We start from the raw sequence: 19,085 nt of genomic DNA, 5'->3' as shown, positions 1-19,085 counted from the left end.
GCGGGCCGGGTGGGGTTGCGCACGCCAGGGGAAGCGGGATTTTCAGTTGCGCTTAACTCGCAATTGCACAGTTTGAGAGATTACTGTATTTTGAATGGTTTCGCACTTATCCAGGTGTTTCTAACAAAAGGGTGTTTGTAAAAACACAAGTTTTTTTTTCTTTTTTGGAAAGAGAATATGTTTAATTTACTCATCAACAGTGATTCTTCATTTTGAACAATTTTTATTGTATCTTTAGAATGCACATCCTCTTTGGTTTAACACATCTTTAGTGCTATTTCTTCCTGAATGCAGAATATTTTCTTGACAATATATGAAAAGTTGCTTAATATAATTCAAACTTGTGAAGTATGCAGTTGTGAAGACATGCTATTGCTCTGCATAAGTGACAGCAGAATGAAGCCCTCAGGCTGGTTTCCAATGCCCAAGCCCTACAGGATGCCTTTTTATCAGCTTTCTTATTAGCCACAATGAAATCAGGAGTTTGAGGTTTATCTCAGCTATGAATTTATTTCCCCTTTTATTAATATCACAGTTCTGTCACTCTTGCAAAGTGATTTTTGGCTATTGGATTTGATATATCATCACACTTTTGAAACAGAATGGGTAGTATTCAGAAATAGGAACTTCCATTTTTCAGTAAAGTTATTAGTAAATGACTCATGATGTTCCTTCCTGAACTGGTTGGGCACCAGCAAACAGTGACAGTAATGAGACAATTTCCATAGAAGAGGGATCATTACCATGCTGGAGTCTAGGTTTTGATGTTTTCTAAGAGACTAACAAGGTTCTACAGGCAGTGCCCTTCTGGTTCCCTTCAGAAAATAATAAATCTGTGAGGGGAAAAATGGGATTTAGCTTTGTTGCTATATTTAAATTTGGCTACAGCAAACTTCTGTGATTCCTTTCAAAAACTATAGGAACCATGTTTTCCCCCTTTTGATTATAACTAACTGAGTGGTTAAGGAAACTATCACCTACAACATGCAACAATAAATAATTCTTGAATTGTATACAACCTCAAATATATGGGACTATTGATCATTTCAAAATTGCTGGAATTTCTCTCTGAAATTCATGATCATTTGAAAGCAAATCCATCAATTAAGAACTTTTCTGAGGAAAAGAATAGGGGAAAAAAAGGAAAAAAATTGAATTCACAGCTAATGCAATATCAAAGATTGCCCAAGTCCAGAGTCTTGAAACCTTTGCTTTCTTAGCTAGTTTGGTACAATGAGAGGCACAGTCTCACAGGAAATATGTGTTTGATTTTCCTAGTTTCTCACTCTAGGGATTTATGGAGTTGGAAATAGGCCTTGAATAACAAATGTTCAGTAGAAATACTCTCCTCAGATTCTATCTTATCCCTATATATTCTGAAATAATGCCCCTATTCCAAGTGACAACGAAGGTGATTTCAGTATTTCCTAGAAAGTAAGTTAACTTTTCTACTTCTTTCCTTTTGATGTTGGCCACAGGCCAGAGCAGTATTCAGCATAAATTAGACCAGCCACAGGAGTCACTCCACTTTCTGCTGTGCAGTAACAGCTTGCTATGGATACATACAGCAAGCTAAGATATCTAGAGTTCAGCATAATCTGGCCACTTTCCACTTTTCCCTTTATGTCTGCCTGCCTCCTGTCCCAGGAATGCCCCCAGCATATCCATACACTAAGGTTTTTGAGGAAGAGGAAATATACTTTTGGCATTATGGTCCTACACTATTTTTGGTTTAAAGGCAGGTTTGTGGCCTCTGTAAATGTCTACAGAACCACAATACAAGGTTAGAATTGGGGTGATATATTTCTTTGAACAAACATACCTTCAGTTCAAGGACTGATTGAGAGTGCTGAAAAGTCTGTGGAGGTAAGCCAGCATCTTACTGTGGTTACTTTACCATTGCTCTGCCCACCATGAGACTGTGCCCTGGTCCTCTGCTCAACAGAGACAATCTGTTTAGGCAGACATTTGTCAGGCATCCGCACTACATGACCAGACCATCGTAGCTATCTGTGGGCAATAGTTGCCTCGATGCTGCAGGAATCATCCTCTGTGAAGACACTAACATTGGTCCATCTGTCTACCACATGATGCCCAATATTCTCCTCAGGTAACTTTGGTGGACTTTCTCCGGATCTTTTATATGATGTCTATAGAGAGTCCAAGTTTCCACTCCGTATAGCAATGTTGGAATGACTACAGCACAGTGGACATTGACCTTGGTCTGCGTCTTCATGTCACAGTCATCAAAGACTTGTCTCCGTAAACCTCCATAAGCCACACTCCCACTAGAAATTCAGTGGCGGCTTTGATCGTCAATGTCAGTGTTGCTGGACAGACAGCTTCTGAGAAAGGGGAAGCTGCTGAAATTTTCCAGCACTTGGTCATCCACTGTGATGGTTAGCTTGGGTAATGGTATGACAGGTGTTGGCTGAAAGAACTTTTGTCTTTTGTGTATTGAGAGTTAGTCCCAGCCTGTGGTAGGCCACATTGAAAATGTTTATGATTGCTTGGAGGCCATCTTCTGAGGTAGTACTGACCTTGATGTTGTTGGTGTACTGCAGTTCTACCACTGATGCTGTGGTCTTGAACTTGGCTCTGAAGTGGCTCAGATTGAGGAGACCATACATCCTGTAGGCTATTTTGACTTTATATATATGGAGATATTCATATCTCATAGAACTGAAAGAGACCTTGAGAGGTCATCAAGTCCAGTCTCCTGTCCTTTTGGCAGGACCAAGCACCATCCCTAATAGATTTTTTTTAAATTTATTTACCTCAGGCCCCTAAATGGCCTCCTCAAGGATTGAGCTCACAACACTGGGTTTACAAGGCCCATGCTCAAACCCCTGAGCTAGCCCTCCCTCCAAAAATGTAATGTGCCCCAGCACCTTAAAAGGCATCCTTCAGAACTGAGCTAACAACCCTAAAAGCACGGGCTGATATACCATGCTATCACTGCATGAGTGATGCCATGACTGAGATTCGAGCTGAGGTTGCTGCAGCCACAACGCAGAGTGCTAACTACTATATGATCATAGTGAGATACTGGGGCCTCACTGGAAGAACACCATCAAGTACAGTGCCCAACACTTTGAGATCAAGCATAATTTCTATGAAGAAGACCAGAGAGCCTGATGTAAGACGCATGCCCAGGCCCGCATCAGTGTGGCTGGCGTTGGTGCTGATGGAAGCAGAGACCTCACATGTAAATACTGTCAGAGAGTGTTCCTTGCCATAACTGTCCTAATTTCTCACCTTCACACTCATCAATTATAGGCATCCAGTAGGAAATCTTACTCAACATGAGGGATTCCAGAGGGAGAGAGAGAGAGAGAGAGAGTGGTCACTTTAACTTATGGCCAGTCCATTCTAGAGTAGAGAGACATAATTACAATACATAGAAACACAGTTCAATTATAGAATAGAGATGGTACCTAACTGGAACAGTGCTACAGCCTTATGCAGGGCAGTTTGTCAGCTCAGTTTAAGGATCTCATTAAAGTACTATGTTGTATCTGCACTGCAGATCTCAATTTTAACCATGTCAGGGGTCAAATGAATCTAATGGTTTCTCTAACCTATCTGCTTTGTACCATAGATACACATTCAGACAAACAGAACTAAAGCCCTTTTCCATTGTGGATCTGTGTTGTCTTAATGAGTATACAAGCAGACTGGTATTTTGCCTTGAAAGGCCATATTGAGATATGTACTTGCAGAACATGATGACACAAATAAGTGAACAATGTGTCTAAGTACAAAAGAGGCTCAAACTCCATGCCGAGATGCTCATTTTGACTTTCTGATGCAAGAAAAGCTTAATTCTCTAGGACAGAGAGTTGGAGAAGAGGAGAGCTGCCCAGGACAAAAGATATGAGCCTCAGCTACACCCCTATTTTGTATCAGTTTAAGTATCTGTTTATGGCTTGGGATTTTACCAATAAAGTGCTACAATCCTCTTAATATACATGCGTGTATATTGGTATAATGTGTTTATACCATTCTAGTTTATTCTTGTATAGAAAGGGATATAAATGCATTTATCGTGGCACAAGTGCATCCACACTATGGATGTTGTACTAGTAAACTATAAGGACCCACAACCCAGTATTGTGAATGCAGTTATACTAGTATAATCTATACTGATATAATTGAAGTGATACAACTTTTGTGTGATGGGTAAGACCACAGATGTATGTGCTGTGGTTAATGAGCTACTGTTTGAAACTGTCACCCACCTCAGCTGAAAGTAGGCATAACTGTCATCCATCTCATAATGCAAACAAAACAAACCAGCAATCATGTACCACTTTGAAGACTAACAAAATAATTTATAAGGTTTATAAATTTATTATTAGTTTATTTGGTTCAGCTCTTTGATCTGAAGAAGTGGGTCTGTCCCATGAAAGCTCATCACCTAATAAATTATTTTGTTAGTCTTTAAAGTGCTACATGACTGCTGATTTGTTTTGTTAGAATACAGCCGAACATGGCTACCTCTCAGTTACTACTCATAGTGCAAAGTTCTGTAGTCACATTTCAACAATTAATAAATTAACACAGAGGAGTCACTGGCCAGGAACTTTCTTCCACTTTTTGTCACCTTCACATTGCCTTGCAAGTGCACCATACTTAATTTCTAACAGCCACATTGTCAAACCACACTTTCTACCAGTGCTTGAACCCATCCCTACAAAACTTGCTTTGACAGTCTTATGTATCTGTTTGTATCCAGTTATTCAGCCCACACATCCTGCAAACTCAAGTCTTCTTCATCTGATTGTCTTGATATCACATAAGTTATGCTATAAATCTGGGTGATTACCGGCTCCATAGTGGTAGGTACATGCAGCAATTGCCTGCAGCATTTCAATTAAAAGGCATGAAACAGGATATTCAGAGGCTTTCTCTCTGGCTGTGGCCACACTAGCCGTTCATCTTGAAAGCTATTGTGAAATGAGGGGCAATTTTGAAACGAGCAGGAGAGCAACTACACAGAAATTGTTCGCTTCAAAATCAACTTTGAAATTAAAAGGCATTCATTTTGAAGTTGTTGTTCTACTCCCATGTTGGGAATAACGCCTCAGTTCAACCTTGTTTTCAAAATGCAATGTGTGTAGTCGCTCCCCGGTGCCATTTAGAAATGAAAAGTCCTCCCCAGAGCTGGCCCCTCCTCAGAGCACAGAGACACCCTGACCAGCAGCCAGAGCTCTATGGCTGTCAGCTATGGGTGCCTTAAAGCTGCAGGGACACAGAAACCCCGTGCAGGAAGCTGAGTGTGTGCTGGCAGATGCAGGAGCACAAGATGGCCAGCCAACACTCTGAAGCACCCCCAGAAAGTGACACCCCTCCATGGCTGGACTAATGGCCAGCAGCCAAGACCCCCAGGATCCCCATGGAACCAAGGGTTCCAGGCGGCAGTGCTCCCAGGGCTCTGGGCAGGTCCCAAAGAGGAAGGGGACCTTCTGGCTGGAAGCTGAAGTGTGGGGCCTGCTGGCTGTCTGGGGGGAAGAGGACATCCTGCTCAGGATAGAGGGGCGGAAGAGAAATGCGGATGCCTTCGCCCGCCTCGCCAGCAACCTCACTGCAAGGGGCCACCTCCTCTGGACCCCTGACCAGGTCTGCTCCAAAGTGAAGGAGCTGCAGCAAGGCTATGCCCAAGCAAGGGACTCAGCCTGGCAGTCAGGCGCAGCGCCAGCCATCTGCCTCTACTTCAGGGAGCTCCACCAGCTGCTGGGACCCAGGGAGGCTGTACCACCCGAGGAGACCCTGGACACGTCAGAGCCAGAGGGGCAGGGTGAGGAACCCTAGCCAGGACCCTCGATAGCACCCCCTACTGCAGGCCCTGAAGTACCTGCTGGCACCAGGGACAGCAACAGCAGGAGCGAGGGATCACTGTACATTGCCGAGCCCTCTGAGGGCCCTAGCTGGGCTACCTCCACCCAGGCCTCCCATGAACCACCCACGGAACCCTCAGGTAGGACTGCGCATGGGGTGCCCTGGTTATGCGGGGGGATGGGGATGGCCACCATTGCTGCCAGGGTGGGGCCATGTGTGCAGGGCCATGGGCTGCCATGAGGGTCATAAGCCTGGGAGGGCTGAGGCAGCCACTCTAATGGCCCCATGTTGATCGACCCCACAGCAGATGGGCCACCCCAGAGCCTGTCACCACAAGCAGGGTGGGATGGCAGTGGGGATGAGGCCACTGGCCCATGGTACCCGGGCTCATGACTGATGGGGCATGATCCTCTCCCCTTATGTCTCCGCAGCCTCGACATCTGCCAGGCACCTGAGCCCCCTGGATGTGCCTGGGAGCCCTGCAGCAGCTGAAGAGTGTGAAGGGGCGACACCTCCCCAGACCGGGCACCATCGTGGGAGAAGCTGCTGCTGCTGCAGGCAGGCAGACGATCTGGCGGCAGCCCACATGGCTGCATGGCGGGAGCAGAACCGCTTGCTGTGAGAATGGCTCTTCATGGAGTGGGTGGCCTAGGACCGGGTGGCTGGAATCTTGACACCCGGAACCAGGCCGTTGCCAACCACCTGGCCTAGCTGCCTGCCCCATGGATGGCCTTTCCCTCAGCGCCCCCCCCGCCCCAGCCCCCTGATTCCTCCCCGGTCCCCTCCTCTGTCACAGCCCCCCTGCCCCAGACTCCCCCTTCCCCAGCCACCCACTTCTCCTCTGCCCCGCCCTCCTCCCCAGTTCTCTCCTCTGCCCCAGCCTCGCCCTCTTCCCCGGCCCCCCCCGTGCCCCTTCCACCCCTCCCCCCATGCCGATCTGTTCCCAGCTGACATGTCCCTGGCCAAGTGTCAGGAGCTGGTGTACTGGCTGTGGCTGGGCGAGCCCTGCCTGTCTGTGGCTCCCCTGCCCCCGAGAGTCTGAGCCCCTAGATACCCCAGTCCAGCCCTACCTCCCTGTTCCACCTGCCCCATCCTGGCCCCGCTGTGGTCCCTGGTGCTGGGGTGGTCGCGGTTCCAGGGGCTGTTGTGGCTCCCGACCAGCCACTCCCACAGAGGATTGACGCCCCCTGCCCCCCTGTAAATAGTCACATGTTCTTTGTTTTCCAAAAATAACAGTTGAATTTATTTAACGGTGATGTGTGTCTTGCCTTGGGTGGGGACGGTGGGGTGGGGGCTGCGTGCAAGTGGGGGTGCTGGTGGGGCAGGGGTGAGAATGGGGGGTGGGGGGTTGTGTGGAGTGGGCCGGGCCAGGTCATGGGGGCCCCTGGGCAAAAGCCTCCTGCAGAGCATCCCGCACATGCACCACGTCCCAGTACACCTGATGACATGGGACCGCACCTGGCTGCTCGTAGTGTGGTAGGGCCTCAGCCGCCCAGTGTGCTGCATAGAGCTCCTGCTTGCTCTCTACAAGGTTGTGGAAAGCAGAGCAGGTGCCCATGACTGCGGGCATGCTGGGCAGGCCTACCTCCAGGTGCTTCAGGACACACCTGAAGCTCGTCTTCAGACAGCTGAATGCCCACTCAGTGGTGTTCCTGGCCTGGTTGAGGTGGGCGTTGTAGAGGTCCTGGCTCTCGTCGTCGTGTCCTGTGTCGGGGCACATTAACCAGGCCTGGAAAGAGTAGACAGCACTGGCGACGATGCACGGGGGCAGGGTCACGTCTCCCACCGACAGCTCCCGTGGGGAGCTGTAGGTGCTCTCTGCCATCCTGCGGCCGAGCCATGAGTTCTGCAAGACGCGGGCATCGTGGGCCCTGCCCACCAGCCCACACAAATTTCCATGAAACGTTCTCAGGCACCCACGAGGGCCTGGAGGATGCCGGAGTGGTAGCCCTTTCAGTTGATGTACCGTCCCCGGCTGTGTGGTGGGGCCCGGATGGCGATGTGGGTGCTGTCCAATGCGCTGATGCAGTTGGGGAAGCCCAGCTGTTGGAAGCTGGCCATGGCAGCATCCTCGTCGCCAAGGTGGATCAGGTGGCGCAGGAGGATCCTGTTAATGGTGCTGACAACCCGTAGGGGGTGGAGGGCACAGGCACCCGTGAGTGTGTGGTAGCTTATGGGGGACCCCACTGCCTGGGACCCCCCTCCTGGCGACTCCACTGTGGGTGCATGGCCCTGGGTGCCTTACCTCAAAGAGAACGACCCCAGTGGTGGCCTTCCCCCCCCCGAATTGGTGGCTGACTGAGTGGTTGCTGTCCAGGGTGGCCAGCTTCCACACGACAATGGCTACTTGTTTCTCCGGGGGAGCGGGGGCTGCACTTGAGTGTCCTGGTGGCGAAGTGCTGGTGCCAGCCAATGGCACAACTCCATGAATGTGGCCCGACTCATAGGAAAGTTGCGGAGCCAATGGTCGTCATCCCACTCCCCAAGGATGATGTTGTCCCACCATTCCCCACTGGTGGGGTACTGCCAGAGGCGACAGCGGGCCTGGAACAGGGGCTGCTCTGGATGCACCATGGTGGGGGGACTGCAGGAGGCTGGTCTCATGTTGGGCAGCACGTAGCCTCGTATGGCATGCTGTCAGTTTGGCCATCAGGCTGGCCATGAAGTCCAGGGTGTCCCTGTCAATGAAGTGGTGTGGGTCCGTGGCAGGCACTGGTGTGGTGGCTAACCAAGGCTTTGCCAAGTGCTGTGCTGGAGGTTGTGTGCTGCAAGCAGCTGGGGTCCTCAGCATGTGCACGGGGAGTGCGTTTAGGAGGGGCTTCTTAATAGGGCAGCTGGCCCATGCTCCAGGAAGGGCTTGTCGGCCATGTGACCCTGCCCTGTTATTTTTGAAATGAAGCTGTGGCTGGGTAGCCGCTCCATTTTCAAATGAGGGGTTGTCTCTTCAATGTTGCAGATCACAACGTCGATCCGCGTTTTATGTGTAGTCACTTCCTTTTGAAGAAGCTCACTCTGAAGTGACGGATAAGTATTACCCCTTTCGCCCTCACTTCCTCGTGTGGCCACAGCCTGTGTGTGTGCAAAAGACACGTGCATATAGTAAAATGCTAGAGACAAGCAATGCCAGCAATTTCATTCTGCACTTCGTTGTAATGCCTTTGCTTCTCCAAATGAGGTTGTTGCTAAAGTAGTGTTCACAAATCCAGTTCTTTGTTGGGTTTCTAAAGTATGTAGCATCCTATGCAATCATAATTTCCATGGGGGATGGTGCTTGCCCCTGCCAAAAGAGCAGGGGGACTGGACTTGCATGACCTCCCAAAGTCCCTTCCAGCTCTATGAGATGCATCTCCATATATTTTATTTTATGAAGGTGGGAGCTTGGATAACAGACACCATGGTTGCTAGTAGCCACTGCAGCCTCAAGCTTAAACACCATCCACTTACATTGTAGACAGTTAAGACAATGAGTCCCACCTATTTTCAGGGACACTGCCTGCTAATTTTGTGGGCTTTTGTGTAACAATTGTTTAAAAAAACTTTTTCTCCTGGTGCTTCTCAAACAAAGCCCAACGCATTGCTGCCAGAGCGAACAAACTGGAGAGAGTCTGTTCTGTCCAGCCTTGTACTGCCCTTGAAAGACTTTTAGCTGTTATAGCTACCAAGTGCGGACAATACTTTTTTTTTTACCTAGTTCTTTCAGGAGTCTCGGAGGGGTGGCCCTGTTACTCTGCAGCGTCAGAAAAGACAAGCAGGCCTGTAGCACCTTCAGACTAAGTATTTTATTTATGAGGCGGTGAGCTTTCCTGGGTCAGACCCGCTTCAGGGCATTTCCAAGCTCCTTACCTGTTACATAAAGCGGTCAGTTTTTACAGTGCTGCAGCGCTACCTGCTCCTCCCCAGGATATGTTGGGTGACTACCGCTGGGCTGTGTCCGGGTCCCCTCCTGCCTCGGACACTCCTCGAGCCTGCTGCGCGGGGAGCCCCTCACGAGGGCGTCCATCTCTCTCTCCCGCCGGGAGAGTTCCCGCCCCCGGCACTGTCTGCCGGGGGCGCTCTGACCTCCCGCAAGGGGGCGGGCGTCAGTCCCTACCCTCCTCGGGCCTGTGCCACTGCTGCCGGCAGCCCGCGCGGCTCCTCTGCCGCACTGTCTCCTTCCCCCACCTCTTCCGCTCGCGGGGCCGCTGCTGCAGCCCTGGTTTGCTCGCCTCGCACAAGCCGTTCTCCCTCCGGAGCCGGCGGCTGCTCTTCCGCCCGCCGCTGGCCGCACGCAACCCCTGGCGGCCCCGCCCGGGAGCCAGGCTCTGCCGCCCCTGAGCCACTCGCGGCCGCCGGGCTGCGAACCAGACTCGCCGCGGGAGCCGCGTGCACCTGAGCCCGCTGCAGCCGCGCGCCCGGCTTGGCCCGCTCAGCCGCCGGGGGGCGCGTGCGGCAGCAGCCGAAGAGAAGGCGGCGGCGCTGCCCGCTCAGCCCGGCTGGTGCACCGGCCATGCCTGCGGGCGGTGCCGCTCGGCCGGGGTGGGGAGCGCCGAGCCCCTGGGCCGCGCGCTGACGGCAGCGGGGGCGGAGTGGCCGGGAATGGACTGCTCCTGCCCGGCGGCTCCGCGCGGCGACTGGGGCATGAGCAGGGGCGGGACTGCGAGTGCCGCTCGGCCCGGGCCCTGCGCTGAGTAGCCCCGCGAAGTGAGTCCGTTCCGGGGAGCCGGGCTCCGCCGCAGAGCGCTGCCGGCCGTGCAGGGCATGAGCCGCGCCGAGAGCGCCGCCGGCCACTGGGCAGCCCCGGCGCACCTGTGAGCGGGGCCGCTGCCCGCCTTGGAAGAGTCCGCCCTCCCCGAGCTCGCGGGGCCGGCTCAGGATGCCGCTGGCCGGGGGCAGCGCTCTGCAGCCCGCCGGAGGGGCTCGCTCGCTCAGCCCGGCCGCCCTGTCCCGAAGCTTGTCTCGCCTGCGGGAGTATCGGACCCGCTCCCGGATCATGCTGGCTCTGGGGGTCTCCCAGATGGTGCTCGGATGCCTCATCGTGGCCGTCAGCTTCGCTGCCTTGGCTCTCACCACGTCGGCCAGGGTCCGCCACTCCTGTCCCTTCTGGGCCGGCTTCTCGGTAAGTGCCGCCGCTTGGCCTGGCGAAGAGTGGCTGCCCCGGCCAGAATAGGGGACAAGGGCGGCACACCCTCCCCCCACCAACTTCAGTGTGTGAGCGAAACCTACTAAGTTTACTGTGCACCAGAGAGGCATAAACAGCCCCCCCTCATTAAATAGTAGTGTCTGTCCCACGGTTCAGCGGGGTGGGGGAGCTGCTGTGGTCCTTGCCCGTTTGGGGGTATGTATGTGGTGCGTGTGTGTGAGCAGACACCTCTCCATTTCCTGCCCTGTAGTAGTGCATGTGGCTCATGATTACCCTAGTTCTACCTGCTTCAGGGGAGTCTGTTGGTGAGAAGGTAAATTTGCCTTTGGGATGCCTGCAAATGGTAAATACTGTTGGAAAATATCTGAAGGAAAAAAAACCCTATTCATCTTCCCGTTGGTAAACTGTGATTTCCATGCTGAAGACCTGATTTATATTTTGCCCATTTACATATATATGTGTGAGTGTATATATATATAAAAAAATAAAATTTGGCCTGAGGTTAATAATAGGAAGTATGTAGGAATTGCCAATTTTTAATTTAAAATGCTGGGGGGCGGGGGTTGAAAAAAGTATTTGGAAGAGAAAGACTCTTACCACGTTAATTGGTAGAGTAGATGGATTGACTCCCTAATACTCATCATGTCAAAAGGGATAAAAAAGATAAAATATTCAAATGATGAATGTGTTACTTCACATAAAATCTCTATCCAGCTATCTCCACATTTGCATTTGAGGATTTGCTGGAAGAGACATGGTATCGGAAAAGAACTTCATGTAAAGGAGAAGTGGTTTCTTACCAATGCTGTACTTTGGCCGGAAGAGCCACTAGCACTTACTTTATACGCAAGGTTTCATACTCTGATTAGCTGTGATAATTACATTTCCTTTCCTCCCCTTTACTTCTCCTTCTCTCTTTTCTTATGTGAGATGTGACATGATGTAGCCATGCTTAGCAGAGATGCCATCAAAAATCTGATCTGGCTTATGTGGAAAAGAGCAGTAAAAAACTTATAAATTGTTCTGAATCGCTCTGTAAACACAGGCTTTTTAAAAAAAGGTATCACACAGATTCGTAGTTATCACTTTGTTGTTATTCTTGGGTTCAGGTTTTATGGAACTACTGTGGCATAAGTTTGACTTCTAACCTGAAGAATTCTGCCTTCAGTGCCCATAGATCCATAGTTATGAGCTGATGCCTCGCAAGTTTTTGGCACAGGTTTACACCCGAATGAAAATGTAACTACGAGACAGGTTGTGTTGGAAGTAATAAAATGAAATTAGAACAGCAGGAACAGATTTTAACATACACATGTGATACACAAACCCTCACTGTTGCAGAAAGCAATTGCACTGTTCCCTTGGGGAAATGTAATTTGTACCATTGTGTTTCTTTAACTTTGCTGAATGAGGAGATTCACTAAAACACATTACTAACGAGCTAGAAGACTATTGCTCTCTAAGTAAGGTAAGATCTGGCAAAGTAGTTCATTCAGCCAACATGTTCAGCCTGTTTTGTGTAAGAATGTGTTTAACTGCTTTCACTGGCTATTTCCTTTGCCCTATTGTCAGTTTTGTTGTCATGCTGTGTTAGGGTGTTTCAAAATTTCAGGATATTTCTGATCTGGGCAGCTGGCCTAAATCTATACTCTGTTTGCATTTGTAACATAACAATTGGGATGTAAAAATTCCTTTCATTAGAGCAAAATAGGAATACTCAAATCAGTGTTGAAACCAAAGGGTACGAGGGCATTAATATCACTGAACAGACTCTCTGTCTTGCTTCATTTCATTTAATAGGGTGTAGGTTCCAAGATGTTTTTAACACTTTGTAATAATGCTTAATAAACCAGAGTTTTTGCAGCTTTAAAGTATTTGTACAGAAAACAAACTGGTATTTGCTTCAGGCCCAAATCAGCCTCACTAAATGTCTGGCAGAAGTGGTCATGCTCAACACAAACTATTTACTTTGTGTATTCTGATTCAAGTTAGCTTCTTGGCAGGGAGAAAAAGCTCTGTGTTCTACAGCTTTTTAGAGACGTTTTTTATTTTTTCCCCTGCATTATGGCAACTGAGTCTATACTTTAGAAAAGGAATGTTGTTTTGCCTTGATCACTGGAACTCTATAGTCATCACACTACTGTATTTGAGACTGAGCATAGGAAACTAAAGTAGTGCAGTAAATGGAGATGTCACAATTCATAGCGATAATATGTTAGTTTAATATCTTCTGATCACTTAAATAGAAATATACTCTGAAGACCAGACAACTTTATCAGGCTTGGGAGTTATGTAATTTGTCTATGTATTCCAGCAAATAATTGCTGCATCTAATCTTTTATCTGAGTTTAATGAGTATCACTTCCATTAATGTGAAGTTCAACCAGTGAATACAAAACAAATAACTTCTTAACAGACAATATGTTTTATTTTTTAAAATAAAGGGTTCCTTCCCCCTGCCGCAATCCCCTGCTGTTATATTGCAGGAAACACAAGGTATGTGTGACTGTAGTTGTGGGCAGGGGACAAGTGTTGGATGACAGTAGTGCTATTATATGTTTTGACTTACATACAATTACAGTACATAAGTATGATTTCTTTTGTGTTATAACTCAGCATCTGCTTCTAGGACATATCTAGAACCACTTTTCCGTGGCATAATGGTATATACAAATAGTACCAAACTATGGTATTAATGCAGTGATGATGTGGTGGGTCACCAATGATATCAGCACTATGTCAGTTGTTTCGAGAGGGATGTGCTACAGTTCTTTTATGAGAGCTGTTCACAACATTGCTAAGAAAGGTTATCAAATACTAGCATGGGGAGTTACTAGAACCGTAGGGATGGAAGAGACCTCAGGAGGTCATAGAATCCAAACCCCCTGCTGAAAGCAGGACCAACCCCAACTAAATCATCCCAGCCAGGGCTTTGTCAAGCCAGGACTTAAAGACCTCTGTGGAAGGAGGTTCTACTGCCTCCTGAGGTAACCCATTCCAGACCTTCACCACTCTCCTAGGCTACGGCTACACTAGAAGCATGTGTTGACAGATATTTCTGTCAGAAGAGATTTTCTGACAAAACATCTGACGACAGAGTACGGCCATACACTAAAGAGGATCGAAACGGCAATCCACTCTGTTGTCATGGCGGCCAAACTTCCCAGCTGCTCTCTCAACAAAACAGTCAGCTGGAAGCACAGCGGACGGAGCTGCCCAGTGTCCTGGAAGCCCTGTCTATGTAATGTTATGAAGGCCCCCACCCCCAGAACATCCACACAGCTTTTTTGTTGATAGAATCTTTCAACAAAGGCACTCTTTCTCATCTGGGAGAGGCAGAAGGTTCTTGGCAGAAGTGCCAAGCTTTGATGACAGACTACCGACAAAACTCATTCTGTGTGTGGATGTGCGGCGAGTTTTGTTGAAAAAAATTCCATTGCTCATTGTTCTGTCATCTGTCACCACTGAGAATAGCCTTTCTCCATCCTCTTTGGAACCCCACTGCAGGTAGTTGAAAGTTGCTATCAAATCCCTCCTCACTTCTCTCTTCTGTAGACTAAATAAGCCCAAATCCCTCAACCTCCCATTATGTCATGTGCTCCAGCCCCCTAATCATTTTTGTCATCCTCTGCTGTTTTCTCCTCTGTGCATCTGTTTCTTTTCTGTAATGGGGCCCCTGAATTGGATGCTATACTTCAGATGTGGCCTCACCAGTGATGAATAAGGGGGAATTGATCTGTTGGCAGTGCTTCTACTAATGCACCCCAGTATGCCATTAGCTTTCTTGGCTACAAGGGCACGCTATTGGCTCATATCTAGTGTCTCATCCATTGTAATCCCCAATCATTTTCTATAGAACTGCTACTTAGCCAGTGCGTTCCCATCCTGTAGCAGTGGTTGGGATTCCTCCATTCTAAATGCAGGCTATACTGCTTAGAAAGCATCAGACTTGTGCAACTTCTTATGTGAAGTGCCTGTGGGTTTTGTGCAGAAGGGCTTTTAGGAGGTCCCATGGAATATGCTATAATCACTTTTCCTCACCTGTAGTTTTGGGGATAATTTACTCTTTTTGTTTCCTTTGCCATCCTCCATGCCATGTGCCATATGGAAGAAGCATGTTTGTTGCTAGTCTGGTTAAACCTTACTGTGCACAGGGCTAGCATGATTAATGTTTACTCAACATATGTAATGTGTTATGAACCAGTAGCAGACACAAAACTTGAGGTACTTCATAAGTGAGTGCTAAAAAACATTAGCTGTCATAGTTACTGCAAATGGATTAAATGGGTATTGAATTTAAATTAATGTATTCCTGTAGAATTCAACAAGCATGTTTTGTTTTTTTCAATAACACTTCAATTTTTTTTTTTTTGTATACTGCACTTCTGTTTTACTGAGCAAGTCTCCACCAGGGATTGAAAATAGGTTTTGTCAAAGGGATGATTTAAGTTTATTCCTAGCTGTTAAAAAATTAAATGTCAAACAGTTTTCTTATGTGGTTAATTTCAGAGTCCCAGACACTTAAAAATAGCCACATGTGCAGCCTCATCCAGTATTTTACAAGATATTTCTAGTATTTTCAACAGAAGTAAGACATAGCATTGCAACTGAAAAACTATCCTGCCAAGAGCAACATTTTTTTTGCTGAAAGAAGCAGCTAGGTAAAGATGTGAAAGGGAATAATTCAAATATTCTTTCAGTCTTCATCTTCAATCAAACTCGGTTACAAATATAAACTACCAGCAAACAAAAGTTCTCTGTACTAAAATGGAGGTAGTTGTTTCTCTAGCCCTTAATAATTCTTCCTTAATGTTCAAGCTCCAGTTCTGGAATTTTTATCGGGCTACTCTAAATTTATTTACCCTTTTGGAAGGAAGTTATATCAGAAATGGGTGCTGATGGAAAGTATCCACAAAAGAATCACAGAATCATAGAATCCTAGGGCTGGAAGGGACCTCTTAAGGTCATCGAGTCCAGCCCCCTGCCCAAAGCAGGATCATCTCTAACTAAATCGTCCTAGCCAGGACTTAGTCAATTCAGGACTTAAAAACCTCCAGGGATGGAGATTCCACCACCTCCCTAGGCAATGCTGGTTCCAGTGCTTCATCATTCTCCTGGTGAAATAGCTTTTCCTAATAAAAGGTGCCCGTTAGAATTCAATATCTCTGACTGAATACATGCTGATACTCAGACAGGAGCAGTCTAATAGTTTTTACACAAAGATACTGAGTCTTCAGTTTTAAAAATAGCTAAAGGACAAGAGGATGTAGCTTCCATATTTCTTGTTTCCTTAGAAAAACATGACAGTTTAATTTTGTCTTTGTTGGATTTGGAAGAACTCTCTACCACAGTGAAATCTCAAATGAAATGAGTAGCTGAACACACAATTCTTATTTCTCTGTGGTATGCAAAATAATAATGCATTTTAAAGAGGGTTTTCCCTAACTGTTCTTGCTCAAAGATTTAGCTACAGTGTTAGTTTTTCCTAGGCTGTGGCTACACTTGCCTCCCCCTTTTAGAAGGGGCATGGTAATGAGGCAGTTCAGAAGATGCTAATGAGACGCTTACATGAATATGCAGCACTTCATTAGCATAATTGTGGCTGTGCACAATTCAAAAGTGCTGTTTTCAGAACGCACGACACCCATGTAGACAGGGGTCTTTCGAAAGGACTCCCCTGACTTTGAAAGCCTCTCTTCCTAAAATCAAATAGGAAGACGGGGCTTTCGAAGTCAGGGGGGTCCTTTCGAAAGGCCCCCGTCTACAAGGGTGGTGGTGGCCCAAAAACGGCACTTGCGGATTGTGTGTGATTGCTGTTATGCTAATGAGGTGCTGCATGTTCATGTCAGCACCTCATTAACATCTTTCAAACTGCCTCATTAATATGCCCCTTCTGAAAGCAGGTGGCAAGTGTAAATGTGGCCATAGAGAAATCACTGAGACAGGGTGTGAGAGGTATTATCTTTTATTGGACCAACATGTTTTGGTAGAAGAGACATACTTTTGGGGTACACATAGCTTGTCTTCAGGTCTGGGAAAGGTACTGAGATTGGCCTCTTCACCTTGAATGGTATCTTATGGTTTATATTATCTACTTATGCTAACCAACCTGCTCCCTCTTTATTTAGCTGTGACATTCTGCATACCTTTCCCATACCTGAGGAAGAGGACTGGGTAGCTCAGAAACTTGTTTCTTTCACTAGAAGAGGTTTGTCCAATTAAAAAATATGACCTCACTTACCTTGTCTTTTTAATAGTATGGAACAAATCTGGCTATAACAACACTTGACGCAACAGTAAGGAACTCATATTAGTTTTATCCAGAATAAGTGCAGAGGATGACTGCCATACTCCTGTACTTTGTAAGACTGGTTAAAAGAAGGGTACAAGAACATGTTGAGCATCCTCTAATCCCTTTAGAAAACTATGCCTTTAATTGGGGCAAATGACTTCCCAGCATTTGGAATGTTTTGTCTGAGAAAACTTTCTGCTTTGATTCCTGTCCATTAGCTCAGCAGCAACAAGTGAGACCAGATGAAGACTTTCCACCAGTTTCTGTTGTGTATGAGCTACATGGCTTCATTTATTTCTAAATCTTTCTATTCTGTGCCTATCCAACATGTCCTCAGTCTTTCTGTTGCTTGCTCTCTGTAATGGAATGCATTGCCATGTGTGGAGTCCTTTTCAGCTCTGTTCTAGCCATCTGCCTAAACCTGGCAACGATCTTTCTTTAATTTGCTGAATCAGCTTTTTCGTCTTAGCCATTTTCTTATCCATTTCTTTTTCATTGTCTTCCTTCTTGAAACAATCAGTATTTCCTTCAGCCTGGTCATTTCTGCAGGCAATATCAGTCATTTGTTGGCTTTCCTTGTACTCCAACATTCTAACTTGCATGACAGTTTTTTTATATGCACTGATTTTAGTTTTTATCAGAATGTCTTTAGCCTTCCAGATCTTGCAGAGTTTTCTGAGTGCTATAGTGGCTAGTCTGATTCTTTTCTGTCATTTTCACGAGTTCCATTCTTCAACACCAGTCTTTTACATTTACTGCTTCATTTTCCTCCACAATGGGTCTCTGAATGCTTTTCTTCTGTATTTATCTCCTTTTTATAGTTTGGCATTATAATTGCTTCCCCCCATTTGTTCGCCACTTGCTCTTGTTTGTAATTCTAGTTAAATAGCTTACATCACCTTTGGCATGTGCTCCTCACCTGCTTGCACCAGCTTTGCTATTATGTTGTCATTTCCTGTTGCCTTTTTTCTTATTCATATTTTCTTTTGGGTATTTTTTTTTCTTTTTTTTTTAGGAATTCAAACCTCCTTTCAAGATTTTGCCAGCTAGCTAAGATGAGGGAATCTAAGTTTAGAAATAGATTTAGAAGGAGGGGAAGGCACAAGTGTACCTGGACTGTAGGAGCAAATATATTTTTTACTTAAAAGAAAAATCCTGAAGGCTCTTTACAACTGGCAAGTAATAAAAATTCAAGCATTGTGTTTGAGCTATAGTCTGTTTTATTAATTTCAGCTTAATATTTGTGATCTGATAGTGAAACAACGATTAACAACAGTATATTCCTTTAGCATTAGACCAAAACTGGCACTAACCTCTCTTCTACCACTGTGCCCCAGATCTTGAAAAACATCTCTGGGTCCACAGCATTGCAAAAATATATATGTTGCAAATGACTTTGTGTTTCCACATTTATTAATTATGTCAGAAAGGCACTGTAGGGTAGAGCCTCATTACTTCCCTCAGCAGGGAAAAGATAATATGGTTAAAAATATCCAGTATATGAACATAAAGACCTTATTTGTATTTCTAATAACATGAAAAACTAATTACTAGTTGGATGATGATCAAAAAAGTTGTCAAATGACTGTTAAAAGTAGACTACTCCAATAAATTATTGAAATACTGAAACATGTCAACATTGAAGTTCTACGAGAGACTTTAGAATCTTTTGGTTAGCTGATGTTTGAGAAAATATTTATTCACTCTCAGTTCTTCAAATCCAAAGCATTTTGGATGATTGGTTTATATATATATGATGTGATAACTGCAAATGGTGCTTTGTAACTCTCAGAATATACCCAACGAAATCCAGATTGGCTACTGGACTCTGGC

The 19,085-nt window shown here is 46.6% G+C and overlaps 1 protein-coding gene across 2 annotated transcripts in view; it reads left to right on the top strand.

Moving 5' to 3' along the window:
* The first annotated feature begins 10,299 nt into the window (after window positions 1-10,299).
* Window positions 10,300-19,085, top strand: part of ENTREP2 (endosomal transmembrane epsin interactor 2) — a 458,153-nt gene continuing 449,367 nt past the window's right edge. For both annotated transcript variants that reach the window (XM_075006820.1, XM_075006819.1), the window contains exon 1: window positions 10,300-10,936. In XM_075006820.1, the coding sequence (XP_074862921.1) occupies window positions 10,694-10,936 (243 nt within the window). In that variant the 5' untranslated portion in view covers window positions 10,300-10,693. The remainder of the gene's footprint in view (window positions 10,937-19,085) is intronic.

This window comes from Carettochelys insculpta, chromosome 12 (genome assembly GCF_033958435.1).
Source record: "Carettochelys insculpta isolate YL-2023 chromosome 12, ASM3395843v1, whole genome shotgun sequence".
In the NCBI taxonomy this organism is placed as follows: domain Eukaryota; kingdom Metazoa; phylum Chordata; order Testudines; family Carettochelyidae; genus Carettochelys; species Carettochelys insculpta.
Note: the sequence above shows the minus strand (reverse complement) of the source record. Positions and strands in the feature narration are given on the sequence as shown.